This window comes from Lissotriton helveticus, chromosome 1_1, assembly GCF_964261635.1.
Source record: "Lissotriton helveticus chromosome 1_1, aLisHel1.1, whole genome shotgun sequence".
In the NCBI taxonomy this organism is placed as follows: Eukaryota; Metazoa; Chordata; class Amphibia; order Caudata; family Salamandridae; genus Lissotriton; species Lissotriton helveticus.
In genome coordinates, this window is record NC_136057.1 from 1,087,111,152 (window position 1) to 1,087,129,145 (window position 17,994).

Consider the following 17,994-nt stretch of genomic DNA (forward strand, 5'->3'; position numbering starts at 1 on the left):
TACTCGCTCTTTCATGTGAAAGAGCTACGCACCAAGGTTATAAGGGGTTTGTGGGAATGGTGATGGTGTGACCATGTATTATATGTGATAATGTACCCCCAGGCATACTTGATAAGGATATTGCAAGTCAATGCGGAGTTCCAATATCATAATAAATGAACTCGGCCTACGGCCTCGTTGTTCTATATGGTTATGGAACTCCTCTATGACTTGCAATATACTTATAATGTATGACAGAGATTTCTTCATCCCTTATATAATGAACAATTCATTACAGGGAGCTGCTTTCTGGCCATTCCCGTTCAGTTTGAACTGTGGCTTTTCAAATTAACTATCGACCCGAACTTAATTCACGTTCGTTTGGGCGTTACTACATTGGCTGACCTTAAGCAGCAATTTTCGACGAAGGACTGCTGTGATTTTCTGGCACCAGTCATGGCAGAGCCATTTCGAAGTCAGTGGAGTTTTAAAACTGACTCCCGAGCAGTTTGCTATTTTAATCTTACCGACACAAGCATCCCTTTGGTTTTGCTTGCCTGCGATTTTACAGCGTGAAAATTGGTTGGTGATAAGCTCAGTTAACTTATTGTCCTGAAGATGACCATGCACTAATGACAATGGTCGAAACGCCGTCGGCGCTATTGTGGCCACAACTTAAGGAGGACACACTGTTTTGTTTATAGGAGTTCTTGTATAGATTTAGAACTCTTATGCTCATGTAACCTCTATGTGTATGCCACCTGCCTGGTTTTTTATATGTATTGTAATTGTTTTGTTGTACCGGCAATATGTCTGAGCTTCATGTAACTTTTTAAATTAAAATACATTTTGTATATTTTTTCTATAATTACACATATATTCCTTCTATAATTGTTTTTCATACGGGCCAAAACTTTCTCACTTTCTATTTTTCTTCTTTAACTTTATTGCTTTTTATATGTGTTATGATATGTTAGTGATTGTTGCACATTCTGAACCATTGTTAGGATAAAATACCAATAGCCCCTGGTTTAGGTGGTTAGGGCTGCCCCTGTGGTGGTTGATATTCCCTGAACATAGACATCCTATTTAGGTAGAGTAATAAATGTGTCTGCAATGGGCTTTCTCCTCGCAAAACGTATACAGACTATGTCATTGAAATGCACTTTCCTATGATGAAACATGCCAGTTGCTATTTCTTAGTAATTTATGAATCTGCACTGTTAACTACACTACTACCTGATGAATTATATGTATGCAAATATATGTTTACTTGAAAAAATTGATGTGTGTCTTTACATGTTTTTGCCTGTTGAGTTAGAATTAGTAAAGCCCAACTTTAACAAAACACAGTTCTTAAAATGACCAACACAACTGTTTTGGTGTTGCATTTGTTGGTAAATTAATACTTATCCGCGGTTTTCTTGTTTTCTTCTTTTCTTGCAGTTCATTGCGTTCGCATCTCTGTTCTTCATCCTCGTTTCAATCACAACGTTTTGCTTGGAAACGCATGAGGCTTTCAACACAATCATAAACAAAACAGAAACAATCAACAACGGCACTGAAATGATTTCCCACTTCGAAATTGAAACAGATGCTGCGTTGACCTATGTGGAAGGAGTCTGCGTTGTGTGGTTCACCTTTGAATTTTTAGTCCGTGTTACTTTCTGTCCTGATAAACTTGAATTTGTCAGAAACCTCTTGAACATCATTGACTTCGTTGCAATCCTCCCATTTTATTTAGAAGTGGGACTGAGCGGGCTCTCCTCCAAAGCCGCTAAGGATGTATTAGGGTTCCTCAGGGTGGTAAGGTTTGTTAGAATCCTGCGAATTTTTAAGTTGACGCGTCATTTTGTGGGATTGAGGGTACTTGGGCACACTCTTCGTGCTAGCACTAATGAATTCTTGCTCCTCATAATATTTTTGGCTTTAGGAGTTTTAATATTTGCCACGATGATTTACTATGCTGAGAGAATAGGAGCCAGCCCCAACGACCCTTCAGCTAGTAAGCACACACAATTTAAAAATATACCCATTGGATTCTGGTGGGCAGTGGTTACTATGACAACATTGGGGTATGGGGACATGTATCCTCAGACTTGGTCAGGAATGCTGGTTGGCGCACTGTGCGCTTTGGCTGGTGTACTTACCATTGCTATGCCTGTGCCAGTCATTGTCAACAATTTTGGAATGTATTACTCACTTGCAATGGCCAAGCAAAAGCTTCCAAGAAAAAGAAAGAAGTACATCCCCCATGCGCCACAGGGGGGTTCCCCGACCTTCAGCCACTCTGATCTGAATCTGGGATACAACAGCACGCAGAGTGATACATGCCTTGGCAAAGACAACAGACTAATGGAACGCAACCGATCAGGTAAGATGAAACCCAGTGCACGCGCACCCAAGTCATTTTAGACCAGTTTATGATGTATCAGGGAAAATACCCATTCTGCGATAACAGCTGTAGCTTTTTTCCTCCTTACTCCAGTGTGTGTCAGTGGAAAGGAAGCAAAGTGATTACAGTATGAGATTTTTCATATTTCTGAAAAGCTGGTTTATACAATTGCCTTGTTCTGCCGTTAATGCACTGCTGAAGCTGATTTCTTTTTTTTTTTGCTTTTTCTTTTGCTTGTGTTTGATGCAGTATGCCTGCATGTTTTGATCATGTATTTGCTGTTTTCCACACTGCATGCTACATTGCATGGGGCCTGCTCTCTCTCAGCCGCCACTCTTTGCATAAACAAAGGCATGCTGTCTCCAAGGAGAAGAGCTTCCTCCTTCCTTAAAGAAAACCTATTTTTAAATTGTTATTTTTGGACACCGATATTGCTCACTCAATATGTGTGCTTCTTCTCTTCTTTGTGTTTACTGAACCATCATATTTGTTTTCTTTTACATTGTGACTTGATTATAGATGTTGGCATAAAGCTTCTTAGTAAATATGAAAATTATAGTATTCAGTCACAATCCAAATATGTAATTTCTTCTCTCACACATGACATATTTTAATGCAATTGTCCCCATAGTTCAGTTGTTGAAGAATTTCAGAATAGGTCCCAAAGATTAAAGATTATAACAAATGAAAACCCACACGTTTTGTAAATCGGCTATGAAACGAATATTCATCTCTTTCGGTGCTATTCGTGTGGTATGCAAATAAAAGAAGGTTTGTGTCAATTTAATAATATTTATAGCACAACTGTTAGAAGATGAGGAAATGTATGTATTCTTGATATCGTCTAATTCATCTGTATGTTGTTTGCAGAGATTTGAGACACTGAAGGTTGAAACGATGAGGAAAATTATGATGCCTTTCTTAACTTTTGAGCAGATTTGCCATGGCGTTGTTTTTTTACATATTCTTACATGGCTTTGTGAGATGGCCCGAAGCATCAAATTTCCTCTCAATGCACGGTCCTTTCTATTTGGACTAATTCTCTATGAACATTCCCATTTTATTCCCAATTAAGATGTACTGGGGCTAATTCACAAAGGCATGTAAGAGTATGTCAAAGAGTATTAGAAGGCACTACTTTACTGACTCCCCAAAACATTTTATATATAAGCCTGCAATATTTAATTTTTGATCTAAACAACACAAATGAATGGAGAGTTCTGCACCAGTGGTCCGATCGCCCTATTACAACTACAGCGGTTGGAACCCCATAGGACTGCTGTAAACACCAGGGATCTGTGATCCCTGCTTGTGGCATGGTTGTCTCAGGGCCGCAAAATGCTTGCAGTGCTGCTCTGGCACCGCCAGGCATATTATCAATTTCCTCACTGCCACAGATTTCATGACGGTGAGCCTGCCATAAAAGTTGTGGTGGTGAGGAAACTAGGGGGCCCTACATGGCCTGAGGATGCATACAGGGGGCACATGGTGTGCCCCCCTGTCTGCCTGCACCCCCTTTCCTGCTTTGTATGGACTGCTCAGTCCAGGCTTTGCAGGAACTAGCTTTGGCGCTCCCATTGTGGTGTCTTTCTAATAGGCACCGCCGTGGGAATACCAAAGGACCGCCCGCCATACCACGAGAAAATTTATAATCTGGCAGGTGGTCAGCTGCGAGGTATGGTGGTATGAGAGCAGGGCAATGGGGTGCCACCGCACTCTCGCACAGCCAAACCAATAATCAGCTAGTATAATGGGGTGACCCAGAGCCTCAGAACCTGGGTGTATAAGAATGTGGAGAATGTTGGTTTGGTAGGGTATAACATTGATTCTTGGTTTACTGAATACTAACCAATCAAAGAAAATACTCAAACCTTTTGCAATAATCAATGAAAAGGAAAGAGAAGAAAAGACAAAGACCTGGAATCAAAAAACACACCAAAATTAAATCAATCAAAATCTGTATTTAAGGATAAATCCATATCTTCTTTCATATTTTATGGTGTCAAGAGATGACATTAGAAGGCCGTCAAGGTTCATGAACATACAATTTGTTCCAACAGCACAAGTGATGTGGTAAAAAAAGGGAAAAGAAAAGTGCTAAATATGAACAAGATATATACAGTCCTGTACGAATTATTGACACTGGTCATTCAAAGGATATCCATCATTAGTTACATAAAGCTCCGCACAGCTTGGGATTTTCCATTTCCATTTCACGAAAAGCTTTTCAGTTCCAGAGCAGCGCCGGGGAGCTACAGAACTATTCTGTCGCTTTGACGTGAATTATTACCATTAAAAACCTTTTTTGAGTTTAACCCACAGTGGTCCAACCCCCGAAGACCTCCTTTCATTAATTCTGGCTGTCCCTTGTATCGCCTTGTCCTGAGGACGACCCGCCGTGACCATTACTCAATCACGCACCTCTTTGGGTCGAAACGTCGACGTGCTTGCGATAATTCTGACCCTACTCTCTCCGCCCCACGTGAAATAGAAATGTAAAATCCTAAGCTGTGTGGAGCTTTATGTAACTAGGGATGGATGTCCTTTGAATGACCAGTGTCAACAATTTGTACAGCACTGTATTTATCTTGTTCATATTTAGCACTTTTTTGCACTTTTTTTCACCATATCACTTGTGCCGTTGGAACAAATTCTTTGTTCATGATCCTTAGCAGCCTTCTATTGTCATCTCAACACCATAAATGTAAAAGAAGATATGGATTTATCCTTAAATACAGATTATGATTGATTTAATTTTGGTGTGTTTTTTTATTCATGGTCTTTGTCTTTTCTTCTCTTTCCTTTTCATTGATTATTACTAAAAGGTTTGAGTATTGTCTTTAATTGGTTAGTATTCAGTAAACCAAGAATCAATTCTGTACCCGAGAGAACCAGCATTCTCAACAAACTAATAATCAGGCCTTAAGTTCTGCTCATGATTGTCGAAAATGTAGAATTATATTCTGGATAGGAAATTACCTGAATTTGAAGAATACACTATTAACCATCTTTGAGGATTGATGAACATCTTACCAAACTGAGGTAAGTAAAAAGAAATTCTAATGCCATTTAAAAATACCAAATCCCAACATTCTTAATTCTGTGATTGGAATGGTAAATTGCCTCTTTAAATCCATTTATTTGCACAATTGAAAATAGGTGCATAAATACATTTGTGAATCTGGCTCTACGTCCAAAAAAAGAAATATGTTCCCATTAGACAAACAAGTCCAAGAGTGCATCCAAAAACTCCTACAGGCATAGTAATATGATCATTGGGATGTTAGAGCTTGCACCCTTTATTAGTGGATAATCTTGAGGCTCATTCGAAACGTTTTGTGGCAGTTTGAAACAGATTCAAGAAAAATAACTGTTGACAAAGTTCAATGGCAGACCTGGCTAGTGGGTATTTAGAACTGGTCCATTTAACAAACTTACCTATGCACTGCAAAACTGTTATGGAGTTAAATTCACTTGGTTAAGAGCAGATCACTGATGATGTTCAAGGATGTCATCACACTGTCAATGTAGGCTTGCTACTGCTATAAAGAAACGTTGAAGTGGATAAAGAACTGCAAATGTTAGCATGTAGTGCACGGATAAATGTTCTCTGGGTCATTCAATCAATCAATCAGTCAATCAATCATATCATTTGTAAAGCGCACTACTCACCCGTGAGGGTCTCAAGGCGCTGGGGTGGGGGATTCTGCTACTGCTCGAAAAGCCAGGTCTTGAGGGGTTTTCTGAAGGTCAGCAGGTCTTGGGTCTGCCGTAGGTGGATGGGGAGGGTGTTCCAGGTCTTGGCGGCGAGGTGGGAGAACGATCTGCCGCCTGAGGTCACTCTTCAGAAGCGGGGGACTGTAGCGAGGGCGAGGTCGGCGGATCTGAGGATGAGGACCTCCGTCTTGTCCGAGTTCAGCTTCAGTCGGCTGTTCCTTATCCATTCAGCAACTGCCTTCATTCCTTCGTGAAGGTTGGTTTTGGCAGTGTGGCGGTCCTTGGTGAGGGAGAGTATCAGCTGGGTGTCATCGGCATAGGAGAGGATGTTGAGGTAGTGCCGATGGGCGACGTGGGCGAGCGGTGCCGTGTAGATGTTAAACAGGGTTGGTCTGAGGGATGAGCCCTGGGGTACACCGCAGATGATCTCGGTGGCTTCGGAGCGGAAGGGGGGAAGGCGGACGCTCTGTGTTCTGCCGGAGAGGAAGGAGGTGGTCCAGTCCAGGGCCTTCTCTTGGATCCCAGCGTTGTGGAGGCGTGTTTGTAGTGTGTTGTACCATAATTTCAGGGTAAGTTATCCTTCAGATGGTTTAGTGAGCTACTGTTTTGTCATGCAAGAGTTGGTCAAAGGCATGGTCAAATGACGTCCCTATGTTCACATATTTACCTGTTAGATAGGTCACATGGACCAGCTTGGAGATGATAAAGATATTCTCGGTGAGTACATGCCTTACTGGGGCTGGAGGCTAAAGAAAGATACACCAACCTTTGACTGATGTAGCATTCTTTACTGTTCACTGCACATGTGAATGCAGAGAACCCTCAAAATGGCAAGTAAAATAGAAGGTGTTACAGTATTCCTTGCTGGGTTCCATGAATTTTCACAGCCAATGCTCAAAGTTCTTCTAGAAAATAGTTATTTAATAATTTCATAATAGTAATGCATAAGTAAACACAGCAGGAAGACAATTTTACTGATGCATATGCAAATCAATAAATAAATATCAAAGTAGATAAAATTTGGAATATTCATATACATTAAATGTACATTTGTGTAATACATTCGTAATAAAAAATGAAACATTTAACAATGAATTAAAAAGGGGAGGAACAGGGATGTTCATACAAATCAACATATGGACAATGATCAAGGATAAGAAAGTTCAAGCCAGCTTAATAACTTCCCAAATTTCTTTCACTAGGTAATGAACAGCCTTTAGATATTGTAGATATGTGTAACGTCAAGTAACATCAAAATACATCCCTCTTTTATAGCTAGACATAAATGTGAGACATTTTTCCTATTCAACACATCATTGTAACGTGCCAATCCACGCAGTTTTGTGTAACAATTTATTAATATCATTCCAATCAGATGCAGTCTGTTGAAAAAAATGTCAATAATAAAGCAATAGGTTTCCTTACCTAGGCATACATATCCACATTATTTAAAAACCTCCTAAAAATATCTTTAAATTATAGAGAAAAATTAGTAATGAAAATGTAATTAGGGGTCGATTATGATGTGGGTCGGACAGCATTCCGACTGAATCAGTCAAGGAATGTTTTTTGAACGATTCTGATCCGGATACGATTTGATTGAACTTCCATTGAATTCAATGGCAGCCTGTGTTCCGACCAAATACACAGGCTCCCATTGAAGAAATAGGTGGCTGGCGAAAATCGTGCACCCTCTGGCGGGCATCCCTCGGTGCCTACCACACTGTGCATGGTTGTAAAGGGGGGTTTTTGGGTACCACCACGGGCCCCATTTGGTGGTCCCCGGGTGAAGGGGGGCCTGCTATAGGCCCCCAAAGTCAGATTTCGAAAGCTGATCTGAGTCGGAACAACCAATTCGGAAATGCCTTCCGAATCTGACATCGTAATTACTTGGTCGGAAAGCTTCTGAGTTGTTCGGATACACACGATTCAGCTTCGAATTACTCAGACTTTCCGAAAGCCATCCGGTTTGGACTCTGAACCGATTTGGAAAGTCTAAACATCGTAATTGGTCGTCCGTAAAGGTTTCCGAATCAGTCGCAATCAAGGCTTCCGAATCCGATTTGGCAAACCTAAATCCGATTCGGAGCCTTTCCAAATGGCATCATAATCGACCCCTTAATCTTTAAATAAACCATAGTACAGAAATGGATGGGCAAAAAAGAGGATATGTAATAGTGGAACATGCAAAGAATTGCATCACAAGCAACTATCATTAGTAGACTTTCATCTTCTGTTAAAAATCTGTAGTTATTAACTGACTATTTTATATAGAAATATGAGAGTTTGGGTGGTACAAACAGATTGGGACCTCTATCTCTACCTTTCTACAATTGAAGATAACAACATATTTCCATATCTCTCTCCAATTATGTCCCATTTGAGCCTTCAGGGAACCATCACGGGGAGAAAAGTTTGAAGGTTTGGGAACCATGTTAATAGAGTGAATTTTTCTTTTTTTTCCTTGGAAACCAGATAATTTGGCAACGGTTTCAGAGGGTGCTTAATAGTAAATACCGAATCAGGAAACCTAAAAGATTCTTGTACCAGCGAAAAAGAACAAATATATTTAACAATGTGATTGCTCCACATTAATCCCTTGACTGTAAACATAGACAAAACAACTTACATTAATTATTCTCTCATCAAATTTATACTTAATAATGGAATAACATTTCTGTCTAGAGCAACATCATTTGAGGAGAGACCAGTTTATAAGAGCCAGTTTAAATGAAAAATGTCCAATACAAGACTGGGAGGGCTCTGCTGTAAGGTGGAGACTGTAGCGTTTTTACAGTCACCTAGGTTCCTCTGTTAAAATAGAAGACAGGAACATAAACTTAAACCAGAGCATTGCTGATACCACAAATGGCTGTCTAATACTGTGAAAATAGATGCACCCCCCACACCTGAAGTCACAACACTGCAAATAGTGACACTGTATGTCAACTAATACGTATGTAGCTTAATGCTTAGCATTACTTCAGGTGATTGGGAAAACATGTCTGGGCCTAAGCTGTGCAATATGATGCAGGCACTGTAGGAGCAAAGAGTTAAATTTTCTCCGGTTTAGTGTAATTATCTTTGATTAATGATGTAATTGTCTAGTGGCCTTTATCTGCTGTGGAATGGATTCTTTATGAAGGTTTTGACCTGCATTTGTGTCTGGAGTCAGGAAACAGCATTGATTACTCCCCCATTTATGTAACATATTAAGATGTTAACTGTACGCTTGTATTGTGGGACTTCTATTGTCTTATTCCTTTGCTTGTGTGGTTTTATATTAGCATACTCATGCCCAAGCCCTCCTTAAATGCCCATAAACCCCACCCATTTAGAGCAAATATATAAAATTTTTCCACCAATGTCTGGTCGTTCCCACATTCACTGCAACACTGTGTGTCAACTAATGCTCATCTAGCTTCATGTTTAGCATTATTTCAAGTGATTGGAAAACAAAATGCCTGGGCCTAAGCTGTGCAATATGATGCAGGCACTGTAGGAGAAAAGAGTTACATTTCCTTCGGTTTAGTGTAATTCTCTTTGATTAATGATGTCATTGTTTGGTGGCCTTTATCTGCTGTGGAATGGATTCTATATGAATGCTTTGACCTGCATTTGTGTCCGGAGTCAGGAAACAACATTGATTACTCCCCCTTTATGTAATATATTAAGATGTAACTTTAGAATTATATTTCATGAATTCTATAGTCTTATTCCTTTGCTTGTGTGGTTTTATATTAGCATACTCACCCCAAAACCCTCCTTAAATGCCCATGAACCCCACCCATTTTCGATTAACTATATCCATTTTCCCCCCAATGTCTGGTTGTTCCCACATTCACTGCAAAGTAGTATACGTACATGTGTGGAGATCGCACAGAAAAGACATACGCAGCAGAGGACTCAGGTTATAAGTTTGTGAATTGCAATTTGTAGTAAGTAATTGTACTTTACATGCTACCAAATACAGTATGTGAACAGGGCTTTTAGTGTGTAATATATAGCTCGGTACTTCAGAAAAATCATTACCTCCCCAAAAAAATCACATACATAGTTGTTTCAGGGTTACTTAACCCAGAGTATATGACCACACACAATCAGAGAATGGAGTTTTCACTATAGTAGAATCCGTTAGTATTCAAATGGTGTTTAACCTGTGCAGGAAATCCTTACAAAAGAACCAAGCAAAAGTGATAAAGCTCAACATTGTCTAATTTGTCTTTTCAAGAAAATATGTGAATTATTTGTACCATTATGCTTTAAATACTTCAAATAATATGAAGTAATGGTACTCCATTATTAATTTAATATTGTAATAGTTATTTAATATATATCAAAATATCCTGCTGCTATTAAAGGATAATATTGATTAAACATATCATGCTTGTTTCCAACCATTTCACATTAAATGTTTTTTAATGTCAATGCTGGTATGTTTACCATCATTTTACTGTCAGAATTAATGAAAGGAAAGGCCTATGGTTTTAAGTTGAAGTGAGATCCATACCATTTCAAGAATAAGACTCAGTATATCTTTTAAAATACAATATCTAGAGATTCTTCCATAAAAAATAAATATTTACAAAAGGCAACCAAGTTAGGTATTAGCATTTTACAGAAATGTAAATATACTTCAATTAAAAAACTATTCTTAAGGCGTCCCTTTTTTGAGAGTCTTAACATCTTTAGATATCTAATTTATAGATGAATCATTTCCCAAGTGTATAAATTAACTTCATCCCAAATATATATGAAAGATTAACTTCAGACTATACATTTTTATAGAAATCAACAAAACATTTGCAAGCATAAGAGTCTGTAATGATAATCCTACCATCTGCCTCAAACAAATACTTTACAAGTGTATGCCCTTGTTATACATTTAAATAATTAGCAAGCATTTTTCCAGGTAATTTTGAACACCATATTACTTTTTTTTTAAAGATACATAATATGTCAACTTCCTATTCAAATGAATCCTTGGCTGTAGAAAACAACACCAGCGCTTGTGACAGTCTGTCTCAAGTTGGAGCTGTCTGGTTAATGTAGAGATGACCACAACAGCAGTTAATTATTAATTCAAGATACATTACAAATTACTATTACCTGCTGCCCAAGATATTCTTATAGCTTTAGAGGCCTGAAGTAGGGCCCAGAACGACTAATGATCTATGCCAGCACTAGCATAAACAAAAGTGATGTAAAGCAGTATCATGGATGTACTTTCCAGCACAAAAGGTAATTTGTGCTGAAAAGGCAGCCTTATCTTTGTGCCAAATTCACTTTAGGTTGGGGTGCATCAAGGAGTCGTTTCTAGCGGAGGATCACGGCAAACACCCATAGGTTTTGTTACAAACCCCAGCCTGTTAAGTTAGCCTTACTTGACTATGCATCATAAGAAACGTATATTTTAAGCAGGATCAAATAAGTGGAATGCTTTGATTTTCCCCAGAAACTAACACATTACATGTGTGCTGGAGTGCATAGTCTGTGTAGTCTTTTTGCTGTTGTCTATGCATAGGAATTTGTTCTGGAAGAGTATGAGTCCTGTACAAACCTTACACTGAATAGCACACTGTCACCTCTGAGCTATGGTTTGACACTGTGCATGGCACAAGACTGTGTGCATCAGCAATGTATTTTGCCATTTGTGCAATGTATCATCTAAAATTTTGATGCTGCTCCGCATTGCGTGAAATCTTAATAATATTTGCACTTTTAGCTATAGGTCTGCAAACATCAGGCAGGCGCCAGCCAGGAAAATGATGTGCAGGATAACACTACTTTCTGAAATGAAGACAGCACTACTTGCCCTTTGGAAAGTAATTACGTTACAATATTAATCAATTCAGCCCCTGATGAAAATATTTCACAATGTAAAATAGCCACTTCGTACTACGAGCAAAGTGGTACTAAAAAAAAATAAAAAAATAAAAAAAATATATATATATATATATATATATATATATATATATATATATATATATATATATATATATATATATATATATATATATATATATATATATATATATATATATCCACAAACACAGGAACCCAATTTGAAGAACAGCCACTGGACGTAAAATGTTCACTTGGTTTAATGGAAAACATGCTGACAGTATAACTGAACAGGGAGTCACTTCGTTAAAATTGCACGCCAGACGCGTTTCGAAAGCCCCATGCTCTCTTCTTCAGTGGCGTTAGTTAAAGATGAATAACAGCGCTCAATGTTTATCACCTGCCTAGAGGGGCGTGGCGGAAAGCGCGACCTCCTGGATAATGTAGTCCCATTTGGGGGCACTCATTATTCAAAAATAAAACTTGATAATTCCCAAGTGGGTAGAAGTCACACAACTGTCAGCCAACTGCCCTGCTTTCAAAACAATCAAAGACGCCAATACCCCTATAAATGGAGAGCACTCAAAGATATTCAAAGCAAAAAATGCTTTATTGTGCAGAACCCCCCTGCACTGACAGACACGTTTCGCCGACTGGCTTTATCAATGTCAGTTTTTTACATGCATCATGGAGGCATTTAAACTTAACATGCATCACATGAATAATTAAATTAATAGTCAAAGACGGACTTAGGTAACATTGTTTGAAAATACATGGCGGCCATCTTATAGTGACTTATTTACAAGTGCTATCCCTGTGTGATAATAACAAAAGTAAGTGATATGTACAAATACTATATATTTACAAAAATTTGCATCCTTCATTCATAAAGTGCAAATTCAAGTGAGGGGGCACATGATTATATACAAAAAATCCGTATATGAATATACATGAAATATATACATCCTATATACAAACACATTATCTCAATTTATCAATTGTTGCGAACATCTTGACAAATTATTCATATTTAGGATAAATATCCCATTCATAATAGTTCGCAGCATTAATGTGTTATCCCCTAACTATTTATATATATACGCGTGTTCCAGAAGCGCGTTTCAGAAGCCCCCTCATCACAAGTGGCCCGGAGAATCTGGTTCCTGCATCGGCATTTCTTCGTTTCTTCAAGTTATTGAAAATCTCCAGGCTCGCCGGCAGTCCGAGTGAATTGAAGCGGCACAGCGAGGCATTGCCTCAGCCAGGGCGGGATGCACTGTCCTCCTGCCCACGTTAATTGCATTTCAGACTTATGGTTGATGAGGTCTAGGGGACCCGAGGTAGCATTTTTAGTTTCCTATTGCGGGGTTCCAGAACGTTTTGCAGTGCACCCAACCTCCCGCTATTTTCCGACCCTGAGCATTACTCACCTGGGAGCCACTGTTGCATCCTGGGATACTAAGTCCGCAGACTTTCGCGGACCGGATGAACTATCACCTGAGAAAATTAGTGCTGAGGGGCGGAGCGGACACTCACACCTATCATAGTGCGGTTTGGGCATATTTGAACTGCAGCACGTCAGGATTTCCTTTACATCCACCGCAGGCGCTGACGAAGGCCATACCGGCCGAAATGCATTCGCCACTCTTATGAAATAAACGGTGCTGTCTATCAACCCCCGCTGTGGCTTCTGCTTCTTTCTTCGAGAGGAGTTCCTTGTTTCATATATATATATATATTCACAATGCAAAAACTCCTGCTGCTTCCACTGCGGCGGAGAAGGAGAGACGGACCACTGTATCCAGGCAAGATGTTTTTATTTAACCCAGTTCTTCCAGCATACTAGATGACGTGTTTCGGGCTCGTAAGCACTTGTTTACATAAAATATGTATATGCTCTTGTGTTCTGCCTGTTTCCTCTAGGCTGCCAGACTGCCGGTGGTGCTGCGCATGCAGCGCTTCGCCGCTTGTGGCTAACAATCCATACAAAACACTTCAGGGCTGCACGGCGCTATCCGCACCGCTCCCTTTAATCACTCACCCAGGTCCTCGTAGTGCAGAAGGGGGCCCAGAGGTTTAAACTTGCTCCTGTGTTTGGGGTGTTTCCTCTAAGCTGTCAGACCGCCGGTGGTGCCGCGTATTCAGCGCTTCGCCGCACGCTGCTAACAATCCATACAAAACACTTCCTGTTCAATTATAAGAATTCACGGCACTCCAGTTGCACTTGTAAAATCATGTTCATTTGATCAGTAGAGTCACAAACACCAAGGCATTTCGGTGCTTTGCAGCACCTTTGTCACAGCGTTTTATCCTTCACAATTTGCGGTTTTTATACATTGCTGTAAAGTTGATGACAAAAACAAAACAAAGGACTACCGTATGCAAATGGTGGCCATCTTTAAACATATCTCAAAGTAGTGTTTTATATAACAGTTAAGTTCTCGCTTCAGTCAAAAGTAAATAGATTGACGAGAAAAGGTTTCCCATTTCATTCTAATCACCCGTTTTTAAGACTGAGACTTAACATTCAAAATATAATCTCCATATTAAGTTATTCAGCCTCTCATGACATAATAACATTTTTACCAAATGTGTGGGAATACATATAGCAATATTAAATAATATCATTTGTGTTTTTCCATATAATAAGTATGGTTCAATACTTCATACACATATCGCCCCAGTGGGCATACTAATCATCACCAGCATATCAATGATACAGAAGATCTTCTCTGCACACTGCTCCCACACATACCGGATTAAATGTCTATTATGGTGGTCCTAAAAAAGAAAACACAGAGGAATCACAGGTTAACAAACCCTCCGGTAGTCTCATAAAACACTTAGTACTGATTAAAATCCTGATATTACTATACTTCTAAAAAAAATATCTGAGAAGGCAAATGGAGAAACAAGAGATGGATATACATTTCTTCATCGATATTTAAGCCCTGTGGCTCTTTACTATCAATTTCCAGGATGTATAAGGACTCTAGTCTCCTGAGTTCCATTCCACTGTTTCTCTTTTCTTTTTCGGCACACTGTCAATCACGCTATATCAAAGCAGTCTATGATCACCACCATGTTTCTGTTGGAAATGACGTGCAACTGGATAACTTGCATTGTTGTTTTTAATTGCTCTCAGATGATGTGGTATATGCCTATGGACAGGAAAAATAGTACTCCCAATGTCCTTTTTAGAACAGGGGCAGCTGAGTGCATATAATGCAAATTCTTTTTGCAGGTAAGGTTTTGTTTCATCAATAATGTTTTCCCTAATGGTGTTTCTAAAGTCGTCAGGTTCATACCATTCTCACAGGCCTTGCTTTTACTGCATTTCTTAAAGCCTTGTTGTGGTTTAAGCCACATAGGCACCGCAGTTACTATCTCAATCTTAACTAGGAAGTCACTCATCGATTTGCTTTTCTGTAGATAATTTGCGGGCATTTAGGGAAGTCTTTACCCGCTATTGGATCATTGGCAATAAGGTGCCAGTGTTTGGTCAAAGCTTTTCTGAGTAACCCATGTTTTTCATTGTATATTGTTGAACCTCACTCCTTCCTGCTTGGGTTCTGTTTGTCTACCAATAAATAGTATGTCCTCCCTTGTCTTTTGGATAACTTTCCTGTGTGCCTGTTGTAGTGTTTCCTGTGTGTATTTTCTCTGCTGGAGGCTTAAGAACATCTCACTTTCAGTTTGAGTGTAATTTTCTTTGGTGTTGCAGATACGCCTAGCCCTAAGTCTCTCTCCATAGGAAAGGCTTTGTTTGAGGGTATGGGGATGGTAGCTGCTTGCATTTAAGATGCTGTTTCCAGCTGTAGGCTTTCTATATACGGTGGTTGTGATTTTAGACCCTTTGACTGCAAGATGGACATCAAGGAAGTTCAATTCTTTAGTGCTAATTACACTTGTGAAGTTCAAATTCAGTGCGTTATTGTTGATACTTCTTACAAATGCTTTAGAAGATGTGTGTCTACCCTTCCAAAGTGCAAATATGTCATCTATATATCTTATTCATCAAAGGAGCCAAAGAGGGAAGATTGCGACAAGGAGAGGCCGCCCCCCACTCATAACACTGTCAACATCAATGGCCTTTCCTATAGTTCTGTGGATTAAATATCCATAGACAAATATTTTCATTACTTTCGCTGGGCAACAGGGGGTCAATTATTTCCTTGGAGCCTGCTGCACTGCTCGTAGTCGCATTTATTGTGCTGTTACGCGTGTTTAAAAATCTATGTGTGTGTGTCTATGTAAATACCCCAGAAGGTTCGAACAGGTTACTCCACCCTCCAACTGTGAAAAAAGGGGGAGGGGGGGTCGACAGGGCCTCACGGGAGCAACACCCGGGGGGGGGGAATATTACAGACTGGTACTCGCCTGTGTCCCCGCTTCTCATCATCAGCGCCTGTCAACCCAAACAAAAAAGGGAATAAAAATAGTGTGCAACAAAAACCAAATGTGTAGTAACGTTTTGAATGACCCTTGTAAACTTAAAAAGAGCTGCGCTGTACTGGCATTTATATCTTTATTCTTTGCTGTTCGCTCACTCTAATAAAAACAAACAACCAACATGTTTCATCACCACTCTTACTTTGCTGGTGATTTCATCAGGGTTTTATGGGGTCAGCGGGTATTTAGCACCTTTTTTGAATTCTCCATATATTGTACCTGCATGGGGTAGAAAGAACAGAACACAAACACACACACAATATATTGACTGTGTCACACTGTCTGTACTGAATGAACGTTAAAACTTGGTACACTCAGGAGCCATTAATATCGCTCACGTGTCTTGATGACTATCTTAATACTTTACCAGGTGGCCCCTCTTTTCTGGCCTACCGGCCCCCGTCGGAGAATTTATGTTATGGGGAGTTCCCCTCGCTTATTTAGCGGGTCCCTTATACCGCCTGAAGGTCAGTATCTGTAGGAAGGAAAGCGTAACAGTCATGTGTATACAGCTCGCGTTTTCCAACATTCTGTTTTGTTAAAATCAGTCTGTGCAGCTAGTCTAGTTTCTGCTTAATTCTACATTCTTTTCTCCGTTTTGTTGATCGGTAACGGGGAAAATTTGGCCCCTACTCTACTCGTTTGCTTCTGTAGGGACTGCCCCCAATGCGCATTGGGTCCCGAATTACGAACTAAAAATCGCGGGGATCGTGTATACCATCTGCTAAGCACCCGGTCTACAGTGTCAGGAGGAGCCCATTATAGTGACCTCGTTTTACCCGCATTCTCTCCTTACCGGTGTTATCTCATACAATGGCTTCCGCTCACCCTCCGTGTGTTTGGGCGTGGTGGGTGAATAGATTTGTAATCCCGGGTCAGGTCACGTGTTGGATCCGCTGCGTGGCCTGCGTGCAAGGCGTACCACATTTCACTGTGATTGTGGCCGCCATCTTAGGCTGGTGATGTATGTGTATTTAATATGTAAGTAACTCATTGCTTACTGTTTGCTTATAGGTTATGAGCCCTCATTACACATTCTACTACTAATAATATTAGGCTTACGTCGAATGCCTACTAGTGAGCTCTTTCCGTTTTTTTACTGGAGCAACTTTGTCACGTCATGTTTTCCGGGCTTTCCTCCAAGCAGGAGGCTGTCGCATTTATTCGTTAGTGTGACCTCAGTAATAGCTAGTGGCCCTCAAGTTGACCCTGTCCTCAAGTTTACCTGACCTGCGATGTCAATCAAATGGCCAGTGGAGTGACCCTCTATGATTGTGACATGCGGTTCCATTCAATCACTTCATTGAGGCCCCGCTGGTCTGTGCCCTCTTCATAGATCCAGCGCGCCTCTTTCCTGAGTAATCTGATACCCATGTTATGCTGGTCCCCCTTGACACTTTCTATTACCACCCAGCGTAAATCTCTGGGTTGATGTTTCATGTCAGAAAAGTGTTGCACCAGCTTGGTTGTGAGTTTGGCTGTCTTTAGAGTGCTAAGATGTTCTTGTATTCTAGTTTTTACTTTTCTTGTGGTGAGGCCAATATAGTGAAGGTCACATGGGCATGTCAGTCTATAAATTACATTGTCCGTATTGCAGTTACTGAATT

General features: G+C 40.0%; 1 protein-coding gene across 1 annotated transcript in view; it reads left to right on the forward strand.

Annotated features, from left to right (window-relative positions):
• LOC144763497 (voltage-gated potassium channel KCNC2-like) overlaps positions 1 to 17,994 on the forward strand; it is a 95,706-nt gene that overhangs the window by 16,218 nt on the left and 61,494 nt on the right. Inside the window, exon 3 of the mRNA XM_078649143.1 lies at positions 1,426 to 2,353. Coding sequence (XP_078505269.1) covers positions 1,426 to 2,353 — 928 coding nt within the window. The remainder of the gene's footprint in view (positions 1 to 1,425; positions 2,354 to 17,994) is intronic.